The 21,681-nt window shown below is 40.3% G+C and overlaps 1 protein-coding gene across 1 annotated transcript; it reads left to right on the top strand.

Moving 5' to 3' along the window:
- Nucleotides 1-13,133: 13,133 nt before the first annotated feature.
- RFXAP (regulatory factor X associated protein) lies at nucleotides 13,134-21,013 on the top strand. The gene is made up of 3 exons (XM_054809054.1): nucleotides 13,134-13,757; nucleotides 16,417-16,524; nucleotides 19,299-21,013. Exons 1-3 carry the CDS (start codon nucleotides 13,305-13,307, stop codon nucleotides 19,407-19,409), a joined length of 672 nt encoding a protein of 223 aa, XP_054665029.1. The 5' UTR covers nucleotides 13,134-13,304; the 3' UTR covers nucleotides 19,410-21,013.
- Nucleotides 21,014-21,681: the final 668 nt, after the last annotated feature.

The raw sequence follows: 21,681 nt of genomic DNA, 5'->3' as shown, positions 1-21,681 counted from the left end.
TCACATCTAGAGCTGTAGAAACAGTTTTCCTCAAGCTAGAACATTTAATCTTTAATTTTGGAACATACTCATTTCTTTATATGAATATCAGTATGGATTCTTATCAGACAGTGGGACTAGAAAAGAATTAGTTTTTATACAAAACCTTTAATAGGAAAGCTCAGGTCAAGAATTCACTAAAGTACAATTTTGTCCAATTTCTTTCTTCTGGACCAGAAGTCAGAGGATGGATTTGAAAGCTAGCAATGACAGGCTGCAGGGGACAGAGAACTGTGTTAATGTATGCCATCCTTCCCTGTTCCTGCCAGCTATAAACTCTCCAGCCAAGCCTTTCTGTTGGCATACCCATGGAAAGAGCAAGACAAAATCCTGCTTTTAGGAGGGAATGGAACATGAGGTATAAAAAGCTTCAGAATCTGACCTTTGCCTTGAGATTGCCTTGTCCCTCCACGGCAAGGGCTGCCAGAACCAGCAGCGTCATGGGGTTGCCCTGCTTGCAATGCTGAAACATTTTAGGAAGGGTAGACACACAAGTTTTTGCCCGTTTCTTCTATTCTGCCCACATGGTCTACAAAACTTGTCCCTCACCCCCACTGTACCATTATGGCCTCAGCCTACTGCACAGTCACTGCAGCGGCAACTTGTCTGTAAGAAAGCCCTCCTCTTTGTAGGAACACTCAGGTCAGAGCATTGCTGGCACCGTCTCAAGGATACAATTGGTTGTACATGAAGCTGCCAGGCCTTTCTTTGCTGGGCCTCTTTAGGAGCACGAAGTAGCAGCATTATCTGAGGTGCAGCTTTGCAGGAGGTATGCTTTGCTCCATCTAATTGATACAAGAGCAGATAGAAATTCCCAAATTGCTGTCCAATGTGAAGAAATCTGAAAGCCCTGTGGAAAGCCCCAGTAGTTGCACAGAAGTGCATTACTGCTACAACAGCACTGGGCCTGTTTCCACAGATAAGGAGAGAGGCAACGGTCAGCACCCCAGCCCTGCCTCTCTTGATGCTCTAGAGAGAAGGACACCACAGGTAGCAGTGCTGACCGTTGTCTTGCTGAAGGAAACTCCCGTGAGTATAGGGAGCAACTCAGACGAAATAAGGGAAGAGGTGGAAAAGAAGACAAGTTTCTCCTTTGCCACAGTGGGGAAGACACAACCCTACATAACGGAGGAATTATCCTTCCCCAGATTACAGGGGAAGGGAAAGAAATATCTGCAGAACATCTTTGCACTAGATTTGGCTGGGTCATTACATTCAAACAATAAACACTTTTGCAAACTATTTTAGCTAGTGTGACTGAGCTCTATGGTCATTGACATTAATAACCTGAGTACCATCAAAAGAGATTTATGGTACCTACAGCTGAACCGAAGGTGGTTTAGAGAGAAGGAGGTATTAGATCATTGGATTTGAATCTTTGGTATTTCACAGATGTATCACCCAGTGCCCCTTTTATTGCGGTATCTTGTGTTTGGCTAAACACATTTTCCAGCAATTTAGCTAGGCTTGAATCCAAGAAACAGAAAGCTGGAGAATCCGCCACTGCTTTATTAGCTTAATCCAGTGGTTAAGCAGCTTCGCTGTTAAAAATTTGTGCGTAATGTCCCATTTGAATCTGTATGACTTTAGCTTCCAGAAACTGTTCTTTTGCTGTGGTTTTCTCTATTTAATTCAATTTAATTCAAGTCTCTTACCATTATTATCTCTTCAAATAGGTACTTAAAATGTCATGTGTCAGGTCTTCTTTTTGACTCAACTCGTGTCTCATTCTAAAGCCATCCCTGCACTTAAAGCCCAGTTGAGAAGGTTTTTTTGCAGATATTCCATTTTCTATACATTTCTTTTAAAACAGAAAAGCTAGAATTGTTAGTAGTATTTCAGAATCAAGTTTCATGAGTGTTCTACAGGAAAAGGAACCTATCTCCCTGTGAGTATTGAAAGTGACATTTTTACCTGAACATCTCAGTGGGAGTTTTTGGTGAGATGCTTACACATTGTGACCTTTAAATCATTTTCAGAACTGCATTCTTGCAGCAAAAGTTCACCACTCTGTAAGCTTGGCTTGAATTTCATGTTCTCAGCTTCACGTTGTCGTAAACTACATTTTTTGAAGGTGCCGGGGTCACTGCCACGGCCTCACTGTAATTTACCATACTATGTATCGTCATATGGTCTGCAAATTTCATCAGCTGTTTGTATTTACTTCCACATCATTAATTCAAATGTTGAAAAATATCAGAATTAGTACAAGTCTATGTAAAACCCCACTACAGACATTCATATTGAGTTATGACTCTCTGTGGACAATTCATCACTGGCGTCTGTTTAAAAAATCACTTCCCAGACTATTTTCTTACTGTTCCTTTACTGTTCATCTACAATACTGATCTTTATCAGAATGCACTGGTATACTGCCAAATTTCTTACCAAAGCCTAAATAAATTACATTTTGTACTTTTCTCAAGCAAACATATACTATCTTAAAAATACAATTAAAAAAAAAACCCAAACCACAATAAACAAAACTAAAATCAGACTCACTTTAAAAGGCCTGTTTCCTATGAAAAAGAATCTTCATTGGCACTTACTGTATGCCTGACATCCAATTCTTTAATAGCTGTAACTCATGTCTAGTCTTCACTAATGAAGATTTATATACCTGTGACTTACATCAGGATAACCAGTATATACTACTTTGAGCCATCATCCCCGTCTTTGGAATATTGCTGTTGTATTAAGAGTCTTCCTGTCTCTCGGAACAGTTGTGGTGTTCCAAGATTTATTAAAACTAAACTTCAACAGACAAGAGGTCTACCTGGCCAGCTCCTCAGGTTTCTAGGTACAAATTACATAGGCCTGTAGACTTCACAAAATTTTTCTTTTGCAGATGTATCCTCCTTAGTTGCTACAGAACTGGAAAATACTTTTCATTTCCTCTTACAATGGAAAAAAAAGCATGGCATGTTCTCCAGCGAATTAACAGAAACTTTATTTATTAAACTTTTTTTTTTCCTTACCAATAACTTCATAATCTCCATTTAGGAGCAAGCCTAAGAATTTCTTTTCTAATAATCCTCAGCTTCTCATTTTTTCTATATGATGCTAACACTCTTTAGCAATTTTTCTACATTTCATGACTGTATATGGCTCCTTATCTATAATTTTTTATTTACAAATCCTGCCCTGGCTTCATTACTGTGCCAAGACTGGCTCTAAACCAAAGTTGTCCCTTCTGATAGATTGGAACTGTCATTTTTAACCATCTAATAAATTCTTCTTTTAAACCAAGTATTTTCATTTTTTTTTTACATTTTTGTTTTAAAAATTAACTCTTATACACACGCTGTACATGTTTACGTGTAGTACATATTTTTCTAAATTACCGTTTAGGGTAATCTTTTTTCCACAGTGACTGCAATTAGTCTTGGTTACTGGTCCACCAACCTTCCACTCTGTGATTAATTCTTCTTTATCATAATCAGACACTAAACAGCACAGCATCTTTCGTGTAAGAAAATGACCATGTCAAATGTTTAGAAAGTCTAACAATGTCTTAGCACTGGCAGTCTGAGCCCACCCTCCTTGGTGTTCTACACTTTTAAGGTAATACGATGATGTATTTGTTATAGAATAAACTGTTAAAAGATCAAAAGTTTTGTTGATCTGCCTGACTAGGACATGCCTGAAAGCCCATTACTTTAAGTACAATCACTTTATTATGTGGGAGTAAAGAAGCAGAGAAGACTAACAAGGCTAGACATGGGTTAAAGAACAACTCTCATGGATTACATTAATACACTAAGTAGTGCTGGCTGTCTTGCCTGTCAGCAAGCTACCAAGAAATTAAGGATATTGTATACAAGCTCATGTCTGATGCTGATGGAAATAGGCCAAGCACAGCTGCAATTGGTCACGTCATTGCAAACATCTGACACACTTACCCTTGTAACGAGAGATCCAGGTCATGGGCAAACTAGGAGGACTAAACACAGTAAAATAAATTATTAGCCTTCAGGGATATCATGGCAGTCAGTAATGGTGACTGATTTTTGTGTTAATGTTTCTTTTTCTTTTTTTCTACAAGCAAGATGGATCTTCCAGACACTGCCTGAATAAGTAAAAGCATTGTGATTTCCTTTGCAGTAGGGCTTGAGTCATAGAAGAGACCATCAACAAATAAATAGCTTGTAGGTCCAAATTCTGCCTTGAGTGGTATTTGCACAGCTATGTGCAGATTGGCAGGGTTGACTTTGTTCTTACTGATTTCAGTGAGGCTGCTCGGGCTTTAAATCAGAGCTGAATTTGGCAATTAGTAGTCCTTCCTACTAGATAATAAACAAACATATATAGACATAGGTTCACTTTATTAATACTGTTTTAAAAACAATCAAACCAATAGTGTCTATTTAAAATAAATGAGAGGGCAGGCTGTAAAACCTAGATTCTCTGCTTCTAAATATCTTTCGTAATACAGGCAGTTTCAGAGGAGCACAATGATCTAAACTTCCAGCTTGTGTTTATTATCTAAAACACAGCATTTGCATTTTTCATCACCACTAATGAAGCCCAAAATATGCATCTGTGTACTCCTTACACTGCAGACTGTCAATTAGCTTTATCCTCAAAGCACTGGCCTGAAGCTACTGGCCCTCCTCATTTCAGGATAAAGAGTAGTGGAGGAAACTCTTGGTGGAGTGGCAGTGCCAAAGAGAAGAGAAACAGATTTACAGTTTTCAGACTTTTACATGTTTCTAAACATGACATATAATTCTTTAATGAGAAAAAGCAGCTGAGCAAGAATTATCTGATTCTTAGACAACTGTCACACATTACTTGGAATAAAATTGTCTTCATTAAAACCCTTGTGTGAAGAATAATTTATAATAAGAAAATAATAGCATGGGAACCACTTTATTTCATAGCATTGTACAACAGCTGCAATATAAGGAGGAACACTCAGAAGTAGTGAGAATTTTTTTATACAAACTATTCTGTTGATGAAAGGCTAAGTCATAACTATCCTTCCAGTACCTAAAGGGGCCTACAAGAAAGCTGGAGAGGGACTGTTTACAAGGGCATGTAGGGATAGGATGAGGGGTAATGGCTTTAAACTAAAAGAGAGTGGATTTAGATTACATATTAGGAAGAAATTCTTTACTGTGAGGGTGGTGAGGCACTGGAACAGGTTGCCCAGAGAGGTTGTGGATGCTCCTTCCCTGGAAGTATTCAAGGCCAGGTTGGATGGGGCTTTGGGCAACCTGGTCTAGTGGAGGGTGTCCCTGCCCATGACAGGGGGTTGGAACTAGATGATCTTTGAGGTCCCTTCCAACCCAAACCATTCTGTGATTCTATGATTCTATGTTTAACATGTGGGGAGCTAAACAAAATTCATCAATGGTTTGAGCATGTTCAAATTGCATTTTAAGCTCCCTACCCTGCTTTCAATAATTTAAATGCCCAACTCTATATAGGATGGACAAAATGGTCTAGGAAACTGAGAGTGGAGGACAGAAAAGTCTAGGTTGCACATTTTTCCCTTCCCTTCGAAACACAATCCAATGGATGATCAGGAGAGTCTGACTGTGTGGCACAGATCGCTGTAAGACTGCTCACAAAACAGTACAAAAAAGGATGCTGAATTCTAACAATTCATTAAGCCTACATGATGCTGTGTATTTAGAACACAAAATAAACTTCATATTTACATATACAAAGTCCTTAGGAAGGACTTGTCCTTACTTCTCTCAACATCGGATACGCCAAGATCTCTCAGCACTTTTCCCATGTTTCCTGTATAGTTATCCATGAATCCTTCTACCTTGCAAGGTAGACTTACAGACTCAACAACTCATTTTCTCCTCTAGGACAGCACCTATGGCCCTTGGGAACTGAGGAATCCTACTTTTCTGCAAGTCACTTACGCCGTACCATTCCTAATGTTTATTAGCTATCGTCAACTCATAAAAACCATCACACGACATTCCACCACTGCCATCCAAACAGCTTGACTTCCCTGTGCTGAACAAAGTTACAGAAAATCTGCAGCAGTTGGGGTGGCACTGTTCAAAGGGGAACATTGTGCTCTGCTTCTTTAAGGAGGTGGTCTCCTCTGAGTGCTATGACTTGAAGCAACACGGTAACTCCTTCACAAAGCTGCATGAATGTCTGCTGCTCCTTGGAAAAATTCTGGATCTGAAGCTGATCATCTCCAATGTACAAAGCAACATAATCTTCACTAATTTTCCTGTACTGGAATATGCAACCAGTAGCATTATTCTGCACAGTCATTAAGTCCGTAGTGACCAAATTAACTTCTAGTTTTCTGTATGCCAATAACTGCTTCTAAAATAATAACCAGGATCTGCACAGAGTCTGAGTGTCTACTGAATGGTACAAGCCATTGATCACAACTGGGAGAAGTTCAGCCCGTGAATCACATTTATCCTTCTGGCTGGAATGGATAAGAATTATGCAGAAACAGATGTGCCTCAGCCAAATGGGTTGGCAGGCTACAGGGACTTCTGGGTTCACAAAAAGCTTCTGAAAAAAATACATGGAACTCTTTTCCCTAGAAATGGCCTTTGATGTTGAAGTCTGTGATATGCCTCCAGAAACACTTGCATCAGGTGTATGAAGCTGCAATGCCAATGTGGTAAAAAGACTGCAAATCAATACAAATGCTTGAGGGGAAGTTGTGTGATGGGACCAATAAACTCAATGTTTGAGAAAAAAGTTTCATGTGAGGTAGCAGTCCCAGGGCATCTACTAACTAGCCAAGGAGCTGGCCCTATATCCCTGAAAAAGAAGGATAAGGCAATCGGAATTGAGAGAGAGAAGCAAATGACTAAGCAGTGCTCTTCTGGCCCAGTAACGTCTCTCTTCTGAGCTCTCTGCGGGTTGGTCTCAGGTTCCTGTATTTGGAACCAACTTGATCCAGCTGGAAGTCTGGCCCCTGACTCCTCCAGAATTAAACTGTTTAAACATCCAGTTTTAATAGAACAGCTTTGAAAACAGGTGGGTCCCCAAGGACTTTCCAACAGGCTGTTAATCCTGAATGCTTGCGGGCAGGCATTCAGGTCCAAATTAGACATGTTCTTGGTTGTCAAGATGAAAGGCAGAGAATAGCTGTATGCACACAGTACAAAGACAGCATACTTGCCTGGAAAATGTTATTCCTGTTACTAAATATACATGTCTTGTAACATCATTTTAAGAAAGGAGAAAAGAAAGAGCTTCTTAGGCACAGATTCATTATTTTCTGCAGATCAAGCCATGCTTCAGTTCTGCAGAGTGCTAATTTGTTCCCCTCTCTCCTGCAAAAAATGAGTCCTTTTCGATCTCTGATAGTCTGAATCTGACCATATTGAAGTCCCTATATATGAACTCCCTTTGTAGCTGTAGTTGCCAAGCATTTCAAAGAGAATAGGAATAAGTTATTGAGCAGTATACAACAAAAGTTACAAAGCCATTAATTCGACTGCTTTTTCCCTGACTTTCTGTAAAGAAGAGTGGGCTAGCAAAGCATGTAAATGAGGAGCCTACAAATCTTATTCACCGACAGTTCTTAACATGCAATTTCATAAACCAGGGCATTTTGACTTTCCTGTGTCAGGAACATTCTACGCCTCTGTCCTTCTCCAAGAACCGGTACTCTCTCCATCCCTGCAGTACAAAGGAGACAAACGGATTGCGATTCTTTCTTTTTAAAGAATGGTGGCTTAAACAGAACACATCAAAATGAAAATCCCCAACTTCATATTGAAAAATGAAAACAAGGAAACCTCTGTGATTGTGTAAAAGAATTGGCAAAGTCGCTATTTCACAGCTTCAAGAAAGTGATAGAAAAGTCTGGAAAAATAGCTCCAGTTGAAGAAAGAAATTCCTATCAATGGGTTAGAGCCATCCTCATCCATGAAGGGGACTCTCAAGTGTGAAATACATCTTTCAGAAAAACTATACACCTTTGATAATACTTATATGTGAGAGATGTGAGGCATTAAACCAAAAATAGAAAATATGAATTTTTCTGTCCAGATAACTATGCCAGAAGTAAATCTTCCAACTTTTGCTTGAAATAACATGCAAAACCTACTTATGAGAACTACACAGGAAATATCTCACTGCTTGATTATAGTGAGAAAACACTACTCAGAACACAACCTGTGTAACTCACCCCAAGGCATGACTCCTCTAGATCATGAAAGAATGTCAGCATGAAGGTCAAAAAACATGAGCAACGTTACCAATTGTTATAAGAAAGGAAGGAAAAGATGCTGACATCAGATACGGGCATGCATTGCTTGTATTTGGCAGTCACAGATGTTAGCAACGGACAGAGCAGCTAATCTGAAATATTTCCCTGCCAACAGAGGATCGCTTCCCTTATCTAGAGCTTTGCTTCCATCTAGTTTTAACTTTCCTAATAAGTGAGGCTCTCCCTATTTCTACTGGAAGAAAATATTTCATAGTCTAAAACTGAGGTCATTACTTTTTTTTTTATTATTTTTGTAAATTTATCCCATTATTTATGTTTCCTGCTTCATTAAGCAGAGTGGTTCTGCCTGCTTTTGTTACGGTAAGCAATTTTCTTCTGTCATTCACGCTTTCTTGGCTATAAGGAGAGAGATTTTCTGGCATGTTATTTTAAAGTAGACCTGAATAAAATTATTTAGATTGAGAAGGAATCAATATGTAAAACAGTAATAACTAGAATTAACAGATACTGAGCCCTGCCAAGGTGGGCACTGTTCCATACCACAAAGGCATATATCATGACTCACACAGAACAGGAGACATCTCAGGACACATTCAAGGATGCTGGCTCTGCATGGGAGGAGAACATCCGGAATGACACTGATCCTGCTTGTGTGCTAAAAGCAATAACCCCACATCCATTCACTGTGAATGGAAATCACCTAGACTGATAAGACGGGCTCCAGATAAGGTCTACTTCAGCAATTGAAAAGAGCATCAAAGAAACACTGTTCTGAGATTTATAAGTGTTCTAGTAATTAAAGCTGTTGAGATCGCAAGGGCTAATAAATGTTCAATGTGAGGTTCAAAGTATATTCTAACTCCTGTCCTGCACACTTTTATTCAGCTCTATTTTTGATTGATTATATTGTGGTTGGTATTTTTATTTATAAGCTGCTTAATTTATGTCTAATTAAGTGTAAATAAATGAAAGAGGAGACTTACTTTCAGCAGACTTATTTAATTTATCTCTTGTCATGGGACAAAGGTAACCATGCAAAATGAGAAGGGCCTGGGGAAAGAAACCCATTTCTGATGGCCATTTTATGTCATACATATACTAAAACCAGAATACATACCCATAATGCAAACCAAACTTCTGTTTATTTAGAGGTTTTTTATTTCCATGATTTGCAAAAATAAACTTGTCTGTAATTCATAAAGTCTAATAAGTTTCTGACTGCATAGTATCGATGGGAAACGGAAATACCTGAATAGTGTAAAAAGGGATGTTTATAAGATTTGATAAAATTGGCATAAAATTTTTGTACACTTATCTGAAAACCAAGTTTTAACAAACTGACTACAGTGGCTTAGAGTCATTTGCTTTGCTATTCATGGTAAGACTTCAGTACTCACTGTCACCTGGAAATTCGTATCAGTGAGCATATTGACCACTCTGCACTTTGCCTCCCTTTGAGGGGAGATCTGTTTTGAGGCTGCTGAGCTTTTGAACCTTTCCATCATGGTATCACTGCACAGTTTGACTTGAACCCCAACAGCAGGTAGGAGGAATAAACAGGGAGATTGCTAAGCAGTAAGAGGTACAATAAAGTAGAAAAATCTCTCTTGACTATATACTTGCATTTTGATTCCCTCATCAAATGATGTGTTTCTAAAGAGATGTGTTTTAAAAAGAATTAGTTCTCAGCTTCCTCCAGCAGTCTTCATTCCCTTGTATCTTTCAAGTACCTTTCATAGCTGTTTTAAAAACCCAATTGCTCTCCTTGACTCGACCTTTTCATTTTATAACAGAGCAATAAGGTTACAAGATAATTTGCATTTAGATTATGTTTTCTTTGTAGGGATATCACAACACTGGATGCACAAATTTCATAGTCTCACTTCTCACAGAAGTTCTTAGTATGGCCCATGCTCTTAAAACACATCATAAAGGCAAATGCACTTCTGTGTAAAAGATAGACAGACAGAAAACTATTGAGTGAACAGAATTCATATCATCACTCATAGGAAAATGCTGAAATAACTTTCACAATTTGAAAATATTACTGCAGCTAAAATCATTAGTACTATCTTGGTCTGTAAGTAGGACAGATCAGCCTCTCCAATGATGATTACCTTCCTGAATCTTATCCTGTATCTGTTTTTTTAATACATGTTGTTTCCCAAGACAATTAAGAACTGGATATTAAGAACTGGCACAGATATCTAGAACATTAAAATGAAGTATTTCACAAACACAAATGAAAGAGACAGGAGAAAATTACAGAATCTATTTAAACAACAAGCTGTCAGCCTAAGGACAAATGAACTTATTAGATTTCAATAATCACATTTGGCATCTCCTCTTAATTGCACCTGGGAAGGCAAAACATGATGCAGCTGCTCCTGGCTGGATGGCAATGACGTACAGACTAGTGACAAAATTTTCTAAACATGACCTTCCTTCCCCAAGAGCTGGATTGCCAGAAGTGCAGCCCAAGGAAACTAGTACTTTGCTTGATTTCTTTTCCATCACAATGTTTCACTTTTCTGAGCAAACTGGGCAGAAAAAAACCACACAAAAAACCCCATCAATGGCAGCTTTTTAAGAAGGGCTTCATTTGTTAGTTGTCACTAATTTAATTCCTGTTTATGTCTCTATGCCCTTGAGCAAGCAGATGATAAGGTTCTGGGGTAAACAGAATTGGATAATACTTCACATTGCAGTCCAGTAATAGGCTCATTAAACATCAAATCGATTTGCTAATTAATTAACCCCCTCAATATCTTTGTAAAGTATTGTTAGTTTCCTGGGGTTTTTTGTTGTTCTTTTTCCCTCAGATGAGGAAAACGAGAACTAAGGAGCTGAAGTCTGCTTCCAGACACACTCTCCAATGAGATCCCCACGTGTTACCAGGGTGTCTGAGGTAGAATCCAACTGATTCAAAGAGAGAGGGAGTTTTCAGCAAAATGTTTGCTTGGAAACCTTCACTCCAGAAATAATTTTCTCATTTAGCCTCGATCTGCTTCATTCTACTGGTCTGACTGGCCCGTGCCAAACCTAGCTGCCTCAGTGGGGCTTCAGAGAAGTGTTAGGGAAGGACACCAGCAACTCTTCTTCCTGGGATTTAAAGGCTGTCAGCTTCCCATTTCTTATTTGCACTTGAATTAGTTACAGTGTGGATACATGCAGGGAGTATAGCTGGAGAAAAATGCTATTGCTTTTGATTCATTATTACATTGGATTTTATTTTAATTAATATCAGGAGCATTTGGGATTTTAAGTAGGCATTCTTTCAAGATGCACTTAAATCAAAAGAAATAAACTAAAATTATTTCAATGGAACTATAATGTGAAAAAAAAATCCAAACATTTACTGGTAACCTCTGCCTTGAGGAGCTCACATCTAAAGAGGTAAGAGGCAGGAGGACAACATCACTACATGTAATTTTTACATGTTTAACTACTGGCACAAGTGCAAGGCTAAGTCCTGAAGAGAGAGTCTCGTAAGTCATCGCAGCATGGCTGTAGCAGAGATGCAAAGGCACTGAGGCAGGTGTGGGGAAACTAAGTCTCCACTGACAAAAAAGAAATAGTCTGTAATTCCAGTTTAAACAATAGAGCTGGGAGTCATCTCGGCCATGTTAAAGGTGACTGGTGGGTCAAAGGCGATGAGGACAGTTACACAGTTCATTGTTATTTGTCCTATAGATATACCACCTTATTAGCTATTTTGACAAACGAGAGAGAACTGTATTATGACACCGTCAAGGGGGAAACCGAATAGCTACAACTGTAAACAGCGTAATTGTTTACCTTAACGACAGGAAAAGAGAGCTGTGGTAATTGCCAGAGAACAAATGGGGTCAGCACCGTTTCTTTAACATGGGAAGAACCCACACATGCAATGAGAAAGGCAGGAACCCATGGAGAGTAAGGAGGTAAGAAAAATGAAGGGGAGCAAATGGTAGGCAACCAAAGAGATGGAGGTCAGTGGGGCTTCTCTGCAGGAGTGAGGAAAATTCCATGCCTGTGACACAGGAGGAGGAAGCAGAAGGAAAACTGAAGGTAGCCATGACAGTTGCATTTGTTCTTGGAATAAAATGTAAGACCTTTGCAAAAAAAAAAAACAAAACAAAACAAAAAACCAACAAAAAACTCAACTGGGTTGAGGAGTGGAAAAATGGCTAAGATTACAGATACAGCATTCATTTACCTTGCAGAATAAAGATGTTTACTTTGTAATAGCACAAACTGGGTGAAGATGGTCTTAGCTGTTCTGATGAACCTTGTAATAGGGAAAAGCATCTAAAGAGCCATGCAGAAGTAAGCCGAGGAGAGAATCGATACCTAAATGACAAAAGGGCAAGGAACAGCGAGCTGAAAGCTACAAGAGCAATAGCAGGCTGGAAGCCATAAAAAGGCTAAGTGGGAGAGGAAGCAAAACTGCACCCCTGGGTCCCTGCTCTCCAGCTGGCAGTGGCTGGGGAGCGAGGACACATGCACAGCCCAGGGAAGGCACTTGCGAAGATCAGTGGCTGGACAGTTTGGTCCAGACAGCCATCATGGGACTGCAGCAAGCCAGGGGCTGAACGGGCTGACAGAGCCAAACCACGACATGGCCACAAGGTGGTTCATCACACTTGGGAAGACGTGGGGGCGTCACGCTAGTGGAGCTGGCACAGTCTCAAAGCAAAGTCCCAGAGACCTGCCCGGCAGGCCAGGCCGCCATCAAGGAACCCCGGGCCCTTCCCCCTCCCCTCAGCACCGCCGGGCACGTGACCCCGCCTCCCGCGCCTCGCACCTGGGCACGCTCAAACCGCGCATGCGCGCTCACTCTCTCTTGCGACCGGCAAGATGGCGCGCACGGCCTTTCGTTCGGCCGGCCCCCAGGGCGCGTGCGCGGCCCGCGGGCGCATGCGCGATAGAGCGCGGCGGGGCGGCGTCTGCGCGCTGTGGGTGCGGCGGGACGGCCGCGGGCTGAGGTGCCGGGGAGCGCGCGGCGGGTTTGGTTACCGGCGCCCTGCGGGCCAGCCCCGCCGCCGCTCCCTCTTCCTCCGCCTCCTCCTCCGCCTCCTCCTCGCCGCCGCAGCTGGCGCTGCTCGTGATGCAGCCGTGCGGCGGCGAGGAGGTTGGGGCGGCGGGGGGGGTGCTGCCGCTCCCGAGCGCTGACCCGTCGCTGCCGCCCCCCGGTAGCGGCGGCCTCATGTTATTCTACGAGCTGGGGGGCTCCGGCGACGGCGAGGCCGAGGTGGGGGAGGAGGCCGAGGCTGTGGGCGGCGAGAGCACGGCCAGTCCGGAGGAGCTAGAGGAGGAGGAGGCGGCGACGGCGGCAGCGGCGGCGACTTCGAGCGGCGAAGCGGCGGCGGGCGGCGGCTGCAAGAGCTGCACCTACCAGGGCTGCAGCGAGACCACCACGCAGGTGGTGAAGCAGCGCAAGCCCTGGATGTGCAAGCGCCACCGCAACAAGATTTACAAGGACAAGTACAAGCGCAAGAAGAGCGACCAGGCCCTGGGAGGCGGCGGGGCGGCCGCCGCGGGGGGCGGCCCGCGGGCTGAGGTGAGGCACCGCGGGGAGGGTGGTGGTGGTGCGGGCCTCAGCTGGGGCCCTGTCGGGTGGGGAGGTCGGTGGGCAGCCCGGCAGCCGTGTAGTCCCCTCGGAGTAGGGGCTCCCTGTGGGAAATGGTTTCTGTCAGAGGAGTGGGACCTTTCTGCCCAGAGGAAGGGCAAGAAATCTAGTACAGTCCTAGAGCTCACTCTTTCTCTGGTGCCAGAGCAAACCCCGTTTCTTTTTCTCTTCTCTGATATAAATTATAGCAGCTTACAAGAAGATTCCAGGAAAAAAAAAATTGCTAAAAGATGCTTTGCTGTGTAGTGTGTGTTTATTTCACAGGAGAAAAGATGAAAGCATAGATGTAAGACAGATGTTGATCGTCTTGCCCAGCTGGTGCTGAAATGCGGTGTTTTAAAGTAACAAAGGCCATTGGATATCAGTTTATATTGTATATAAAAATCAGTTGTGTAGGTTTTTCAAGATACTTGTTGATTTTATTATATTGAATGGCAGTTAAATATTTAGACCACTAATAGGTCATACTTACTTTTCTGAACTTATGTATGTTGTTTAGATGGGGAAATATCAGTGGGAGAACTGATGCTAATGTTCAACTTTTTAGATAGTTTTTTTCCCTACAGTTTGTGACTCAGCCAGGATAACAGTTTCTGATGGTTGCTTGTACCGAATTAGCTTTTAAGATCTTGTATTTAGATGAGCTAGAAGAAGGAAAATCATTTTACTTTTGAAGGTGCAGGCTAGTTTGTGCTTGGAGACAAGTATAAAATAGTGGTTGCCAGAAGAAAAAAGTGTTACTTGGTGGTCCTCCTAAAAGCAATCCTTTTTTGTCAGCACAGCTGTCTTGGGAGTTGTGTGACTGGGAGCTGATCTAACTCCAAACTAACCATCAAAAACTTTCCTTTTTCTGTTTTTCTTCGTATAAACATAACAGCAACCATACTGGGTGTCACAGCAAAGAATCTTTTTTTTTTTTGTGTCTAGCTGTAAAAGGTGCCATGAAGCAGGTGTGTAAAAAAAAAAAAAAAAAAAAAAAAGGCAAGTGTACATGATGCTGCTGGGGAAAGTTCTCCCAGCTTCTTTCTCTTTCAACTCGGAGGACTTGCTGAGACAGGGGTGGGTTTTCTGGTGTATTTTGTAACACTGTGCTGTGCGTTCTGTGTACTTTTTCAGATTTCTGTTGAACCTTTGTAAACTCAGCATCCTTCTTGTTTTTGCACCTGCCTGCTGTTAACTTAATTTGCCAGTTAGCATTTACATTAGAAGATACAGTGAACAACTAATTCTTGTTGGGTTTGTGACACTTGGTAGGCTTGCCTCTTCAGTTGTTTCCTTCCTGTAGTGAAAAGGTGTAGCGTGCTTGTTTCCAAGTGAAAAATTGTGTATTTTTATCATCCTTGTTACCATTCTGTGAACCTTCTGTAGTTCTAGTAGCTACTTCTCTTTTAGATGAGAGAACAGAAAATGCATACAGTATTCAAGATGTGGGTGAATTCTAGATTTTTATACTGGCAGGATTTCCCCTCTTCTCTGTCCCTTTCCTAGTAATTCATTGTACTCAATTCATGATGTGTCTACACAAATGCTTGTGCTAGCTCAGAAAAGGGGAGAGTATGTGAGAAGTGTACAATTGCTGCATTTCATGCAGTGATGGGTTAAGACTTTTTGATCTGTAATGTGAAGTAGTGATTATTGCACGTTGGAAGAGAGCAGGCTTGCTTCTCACAGTTTCTGCAAGCAAGGTTGCTTTGAATGTTATGAAATTAAGGCCTGAACTTGCAGGAGAAAGCAAGATATTTAGTGCTAAACTGAATGTGCTTTTTTGCAGTGGTGTCTGTCAAGGCCCCACAAGATACTGTCATCTTGTGGAATCAGAGTTAGATTCCTAATAGAAGTTTCATTTTTCACTTCTGTGGACAGGATTGAAGTGAAAGATACTGGGATACTCTGGTGGCATTGTTTTTGCTTGAACCCTTTCAGATAAATGGAAGTGTCAGTAAGTTGTGAATTTAATACACATAGGGTTCAACCTTGATTAAAGTTTTCCAAACCATTAATATTTTCTCTGTAGCCAATTGTCTTCTAAACAATGTGGCTCTACAGTCTAATTTCTATGACTGCTGATTGTGCAAGGAACAGAATAAATTTACAAAGAAAAAACCATGTAGATCTTATTGTGTCTCCTGTGGTTTTGATACATTCATAATCGTATTCTGAAGTATGTTTTGTTTTGCTATTAAAGATATTATTGTCATTCCTACTCAATTGCAAATGTTAAATATCATTCACTTCCACAAGTTGGAGGTTGAGCTTTTGTGAATGACTTCATTTTTAAGAAATGCAATCAAACAAATGCAAGCTGTTAACTAGCCATTATAACTTGGTCAGTTTTACAATTTAGAAGACTAACTCAGCTGCATTGCTTCGCTTGTGACTGATGAAATAGTGAAAATAATGTGGAAAGAAGAGGTCCATTCTTGAACGGAGATGTTTCCGTTCTGGTGCTGTTATTTTCCTCTGCAGATTAATGAGGCAACCATTCTTCACTTTTGGGATTTTCCTGTGGTGAAAAGTAAATATATTATTATATCAGGGTTTATAGTCTCACTTCTCTATTTTTTTTTTTTTAATTTTCTTCAATGTGCAGGATAGTGTTGAAGGTTCAGTTTCTGTTACAAAACAGAGAACAGGATCCATTGGAGATCGCCCAGCAAGACCTACTCTTTTAGAACAAGTATTGAATAAAAAGAGGCTGGTAAGTTTTGTTTTCTTAGAGGGTTTGAGCTCAAGTAAAGGAACGCAGTGTAACAATGTTTAACTGTCAACCTTTGTGAAGCATGAAAATCATTTTAATGATCATGTGCTACATGTGCAGATTTTCAAATTTGAGTTATGCTGCAGTGCAGATGTGTGTCTCAGCATGAAAAATACTAATGACTGAAATGATTGATCACTGCCATGTTAACTGGAGTTGAGTATTTTTGTAGTACTAAATAGACGTGGTTATTTCTTTAGGGTAAATAATGCTTATACTGTAACTGAGATGTTTTTAACTTGTTAAACCAACTTTTCTCTAAAGCTTTAGATAGAACAATGCATGGACTTTAGGTCTGATGTAAGCTTTAATTACTGTAGTGTGTTGTAAAAGTTGTAGACCTATCATATCACACTTGAAATTGCCTGTATATTTGTTGATAAAGCAAACAGTATGACTTGTAATATTTGTAGACTACATGAATGGCATGTGTTGTCAGTTTTGAAACACTTTTGTTGCTCCTGCAAGTATATTTAAAGAACTAAGCACAAGGAAGGGAAATAATTCTGTACATACTGTTCCTTGGGCGGCTTCATTACAACTTTCAATGTTACTGGTTTTTACAGTCTCCTTTCTCCAGAAGCTAATGTGATTGCCTGTTCTCTGTTAGCTATGCAAAGCAATTTAACAAGCCTCATTAAAGTGCTGTAGTCCTTGTTTGGAAATATGAAGTCTTTAAAGAAACATTGTATCAGTTTTAGGTATACTGTTATATAGATTTATTTTCTTGAATTCTTAATAATAGCACCTATGTAATGATTATGTGTAAAACTCCGAAGAGTGTCTGTAGCTCTTCAGTTTTACAAGAAAAAAGTAATGAACTATGGAGTTTTTTTCACATTCTCTGTTGTTCTTCAAGCCCCGCTTACTGAATTGTTGTCCCCTTTCCTGGCTGTTTCTATTCATGTGGCTTTTAATTAAATTTTAAAGTATGTTATTAATGAAAGATTTTTTTTCTAGAAATATAGCAACCAGAAGCTCTTTAAATAGATGTTGAGAGCTTTTGCACAGAGTTATGTTAAGGTTCCTCAAGAATTGAGGTTTCCTTGCAGTTTTCCAGTGAAGTGAGATTCATATTCTCCTTGATCTGGTTCTTTTTTCTCTCTCTTCCTCCAACGCTGTTTCAGTCAGCGTTATTTCTTCTAGAATTTCTGTTTGTTTTGTGCATGCCTACACAACACAAGGCCTGAGGGTTACATCGTGACCCAGAAAGATCCCTCTCAGCCCGTATATCCAAGGCTGTTCCATACCTCAAGTTCCTGCACATGGAAGTTACTGCATGTTACTGGTAGCTGCCTGCAGGTTTATCACTTGGAAGTGCCAAGTCCCTTGTGCTTGCTCGTAAGTTTCTTGTGTGTGGTTAAATCTCTGTGAGGAGAGGCTTTTGTGGTGGCCCGTGTGTGCCTGGATGTGCAGCTTGCACTGGATAAAGATGTAGAAAGCTGAGGTGAGGGGCTCAGAAGCAGCAAGTTGTCGGTGGAGAGCCTGAAGCATCTTAATGTCATAAACCAGCAGCAGATAAAGAACTACATACTGCAGAACTACCCTGTGCAGTGAAGTGACTTGATAAGGCTCATGTATGGTAAGGAAAAGTTGACTGTGCATCTGCTCACTGAGCCTATTTGTTATTAGTAACTGCTTTCAGTGGCTGATTTACTTATCTTACCTGTTCAGTGCTGCTGTAGGTGTGAGTTCTATGCAGAATGGTTGTTTTCAATTATAATCTCTGCTGAATTGCCCCAATAGCATGAAGTTCTAGACCCTGCCCTGGAAGTTGCTGGTCCTTTTGAATGTAAATCTGGATTACAGAATTGCATGCAGTATGTCTTTGGTTGCATCAGTGAAGTGACCATGCACAATGAGCAAGCAGTCTAGGGAATTAATTCAACTGCAAAATAACCTTTTTCCTGTGTTAATTTTTGGAAGGATCCATTCCCAATCTGATTTACCATTTGACTTTATGAACACTTGTGCTGCCACCATGCAGGAATGAGAGTGAACAACCAGAGTTGGATCACAGACTGCAACTGTTCAGGCCAGGAGCCAGATGCAAATAGTTGTAGATATTTCTGTCTTTTGGCTCATTCCTCATGGCTGGACTGCTGTTTTGAAATGTTGGGAAATTATTGAACACTCAGTGAAGATAGAATCGTAGAGTATCTCAAGTTGGAAGGCATCCATAAGAATCATTGAGCCCAACTCCCTCTTCCTCACAGGACTACCTAAAACTAAACCTTATGACTAAGAGCGTGGTCCGGACACTTGAACTCTGACAGGCACCTGAGCTTTGCTGTAGAATTATAGTATTTTATTTTATTTATTTGTTGTAGTATTTTTGAGCTATCTGCAGAAATTGACTCAAAGCTGAAACACAATTGAAAAGTGTTTGTTTTCAATGTGTCAGTGAGATTACCTCTTTTTGCTATCTTTGGTTTTTGTGATATTGTATATTCTTTGCATTCTGAATCTGCTTTCGGCATGTGCATTAATGCTGCTTCTGGTTACCTGCTGATGTCCTGAAACAGTTTTTAGATGTTTTTTTTTGAGCGCATTTTGTCATTCTTCAGCATTTAATTCAACTCTCATTTATATGGGTGTACTGGTTTGGACTGAGAGACAGTTAATTTCCTTCACAGTAGCTTGTATGGGACTATGTTTATGGTAGCTGTTTAATAGATGTGAGTTCTTTAAAGTCCACGTTCTCTTTCTTGCAGTCCCTGCTCAGAAGTCCAGAAGTAGTGCAGTTTCTACAGAAACAGCAGCAACTGTTAAGTCAGCAGGCTTTGGAACAAAGACAGCAACAGTTTCAAGGAGCACCTGGGTAATCAAAACAGATTGATGACCTGCTGATGAGTCTGGTGCAGAAGGAGGAAGAGAATGTATATTTTATATAAATACAAGGAATCTTAATGTTTAAAGGAAAACTAAAGTTGCTGCTGTTACATATTTTACTTGTTTCTTGTTTGCACTTTGAGGTTTTGAGCTGCTTGAGTGTCCGCAAACTTGTGAGCAAATCTGGAGGAGTCTATTTTTTGATTCTTTTTAAAGCTTCATTTTAATGTTTAATTTTTTAATAGAAATTTACTAGTAATGTTTAGCTGTACACCCTTTTCCTACCAAAGTCTTCCACTAAATTAACATTTTTCTATATAGGGATTTACTATTAAACAAGTCACTCTTTGATGACAATCATTGAAGGAAGCCAGTTACTTTCTATGGAAGTTGTGAAATAAAGTCCTGAATTTGAGCCAGTCCAGTGGCATGACCTAACCGCAATTGCTCAGGGATATGAGAAACTTATGTCCAGTCGAACCTTGCACTAAAGGCTAAAGACAACATGTCATCAAGAAGTCGATCCAGTGGCTCAGAAAAGTGCAAATCAGGTGATCCTCCTGCTATATATTCATTAACTACAAGTTGAGTAGGCTTGAAATGCTTCGTTGTCTGTGCAAAGCATGTCAAATAATTTGTGTTTAAAAGTTCCAAAAGAGAGAACTGGCAAAATGCTTTAGAGAAGAATTAGGTGGAACATATACAACTGAGAGTTGGACCTTGTTTTATGGAGTTTTTTGTAAGGACCAACCTCTTAGACATGAAATATAACTTAATTACAGATGAGAATATCACTCATTTTTAAGTGACTAAATTAAAGTTTTTAACTCATAATAGTAAATGTAACCAAAAACTAAAATGTAATGGTACATTTTTTTTCCTTTATGTAGTCTTTTTCTTCTAAAAATAGTATAGTTAAAATTCTATTAAGACAACTGATATCTAATCGGCTCTGGTGCTGGACTTCTCAGGTTTTCAGCCAATTCTGATGGAACTTGCAATTGATTGGGTTAAGAATCCAAACACTGTCTTATGTAAGTGTTGAATCCTGTATTTTTGTTTTTAAAACAGTTTTGTATTAAACCATGTTTCTGAATAGAGGTTATCTGAGTGGTGGAGGTGCTTATAATAAAGTACTACTTTGCTGCTGCAGCAGTTTGATCCGCTGAATAATCTCTTCAGGAGTATTTGTTAGTCTTAGGAATTTTTACAGGCTGTGCTTTGTGTATGTATAGAACTTGTTCAGTAGGGATTTATTGTATTTAGCAGTGTACAAGTTGTTCTTTAAAAAATAAATTGAAAAACTTTGTATCAGCAGTTCTGGACCAGTAAGTGTTTGAGTAAAATCTGTTTTTCTGTAAAAAACCAAAACCAAAGCTTGTTCTTTTTGTTCTAGTAAATTTGTATGGCTTTATTTTTTTTCTGTGCTAACATGGCTAACTCTAAGTGGTGTTAAACTTTTGTGTCCCAAGGTTCTTGTTATAAAAAGTTATTTTAGCTTTAAGTAAAACCACATTACTCTTTTCAGTGTGTCAGAATATACGTGAAAATGTAATGGGCTGAATTTGTAGAATAAAATATTTGCTTTTGTTTTAAATGGTCTGCTTTCGAAAGTATTTAGGTGAACTGATCCAATTAAACTTTTTTAAAAACCAACGCACACAGCAGAAAAGAGGCATGGGGAGTGTTGAAGACAGCGCTGAAGGAGTTGGTTAAATCAGAACAAATGCAACTCGCTTAAGATGTGCACAGAGATGTTCCGCACAGTGCAGCTCAGCTGCCCTGTATTTGTGATGGTCTGTGGTGTGGGTGCCTGACAGGCTGGTGTGGACATTGGGAAATGGGCTGGTAACAGTGCTGTCCTGTTCGGGCACTGTGAACCCGGCAGTATCGGTGTGGCCCCAGGACCATTGTGTCTTCTACTCCCTTGCTTTTGTTACTGCAGAACAAAAATCACGATTTTTAGGAAGATTAAAACCTGACTTCTGTAACAGTACATTCTTACTGGTTTTCCTTGAGCAGTTTGAGACCTGCACAGCTCAAATCTGTCTTCCCACTAACGTCAGTCTGGTCCACAGGTAGGGTTCCTGTTGTGAAGCAGCATCACTGCCTGTTAACTGCCTGTTGCGTCAGGGCTGCCTCCTTCAAAAGTAAGCTGAACCATCTCAAATCTGCCCCAGGACACTGAGGGATGCATACACTTTATAACATGCAGATTTTATGCCGTGTTAATTCTCAATCCATTTCATAGCATCTAGCATCCCA

The sequence above is a fragment of the Grus americana genome, chromosome 1, assembly GCF_028858705.1.
Source record: "Grus americana isolate bGruAme1 chromosome 1, bGruAme1.mat, whole genome shotgun sequence".
NCBI classification, from domain to species: domain Eukaryota; kingdom Metazoa; phylum Chordata; class Aves; order Gruiformes; family Gruidae; genus Grus; species Grus americana.
The sequence above is the reverse complement of the archived record's forward strand: the minus strand, read 5'-3'. Positions and strand labels throughout refer to the sequence as shown.

Bases quoted from the DNA above. Each gene is read 5' to 3' on its own strand.
- RFXAP (XM_054809054.1), top strand. From the start codon at position 13,305: ATGCAGCCGTGCGGCGGCGAGGAGGTTGGGGCGGCGGGGGGGGTGCTG. The intron at 13,758-16,416 runs GTGAGGCACCGC...TTCAATGTGCAG, and splicing joins GGGGCGGCCCGCGGGCTGAG to GATAGTGTTGAAGGTTCAGT. The intron at 16,525-19,298 runs GTAAGTTTTGTT...TCTTTCTTGCAG, and splicing joins TATTGAATAAAAAGAGGCTG to TCCCTGCTCAGAAGTCCAGA.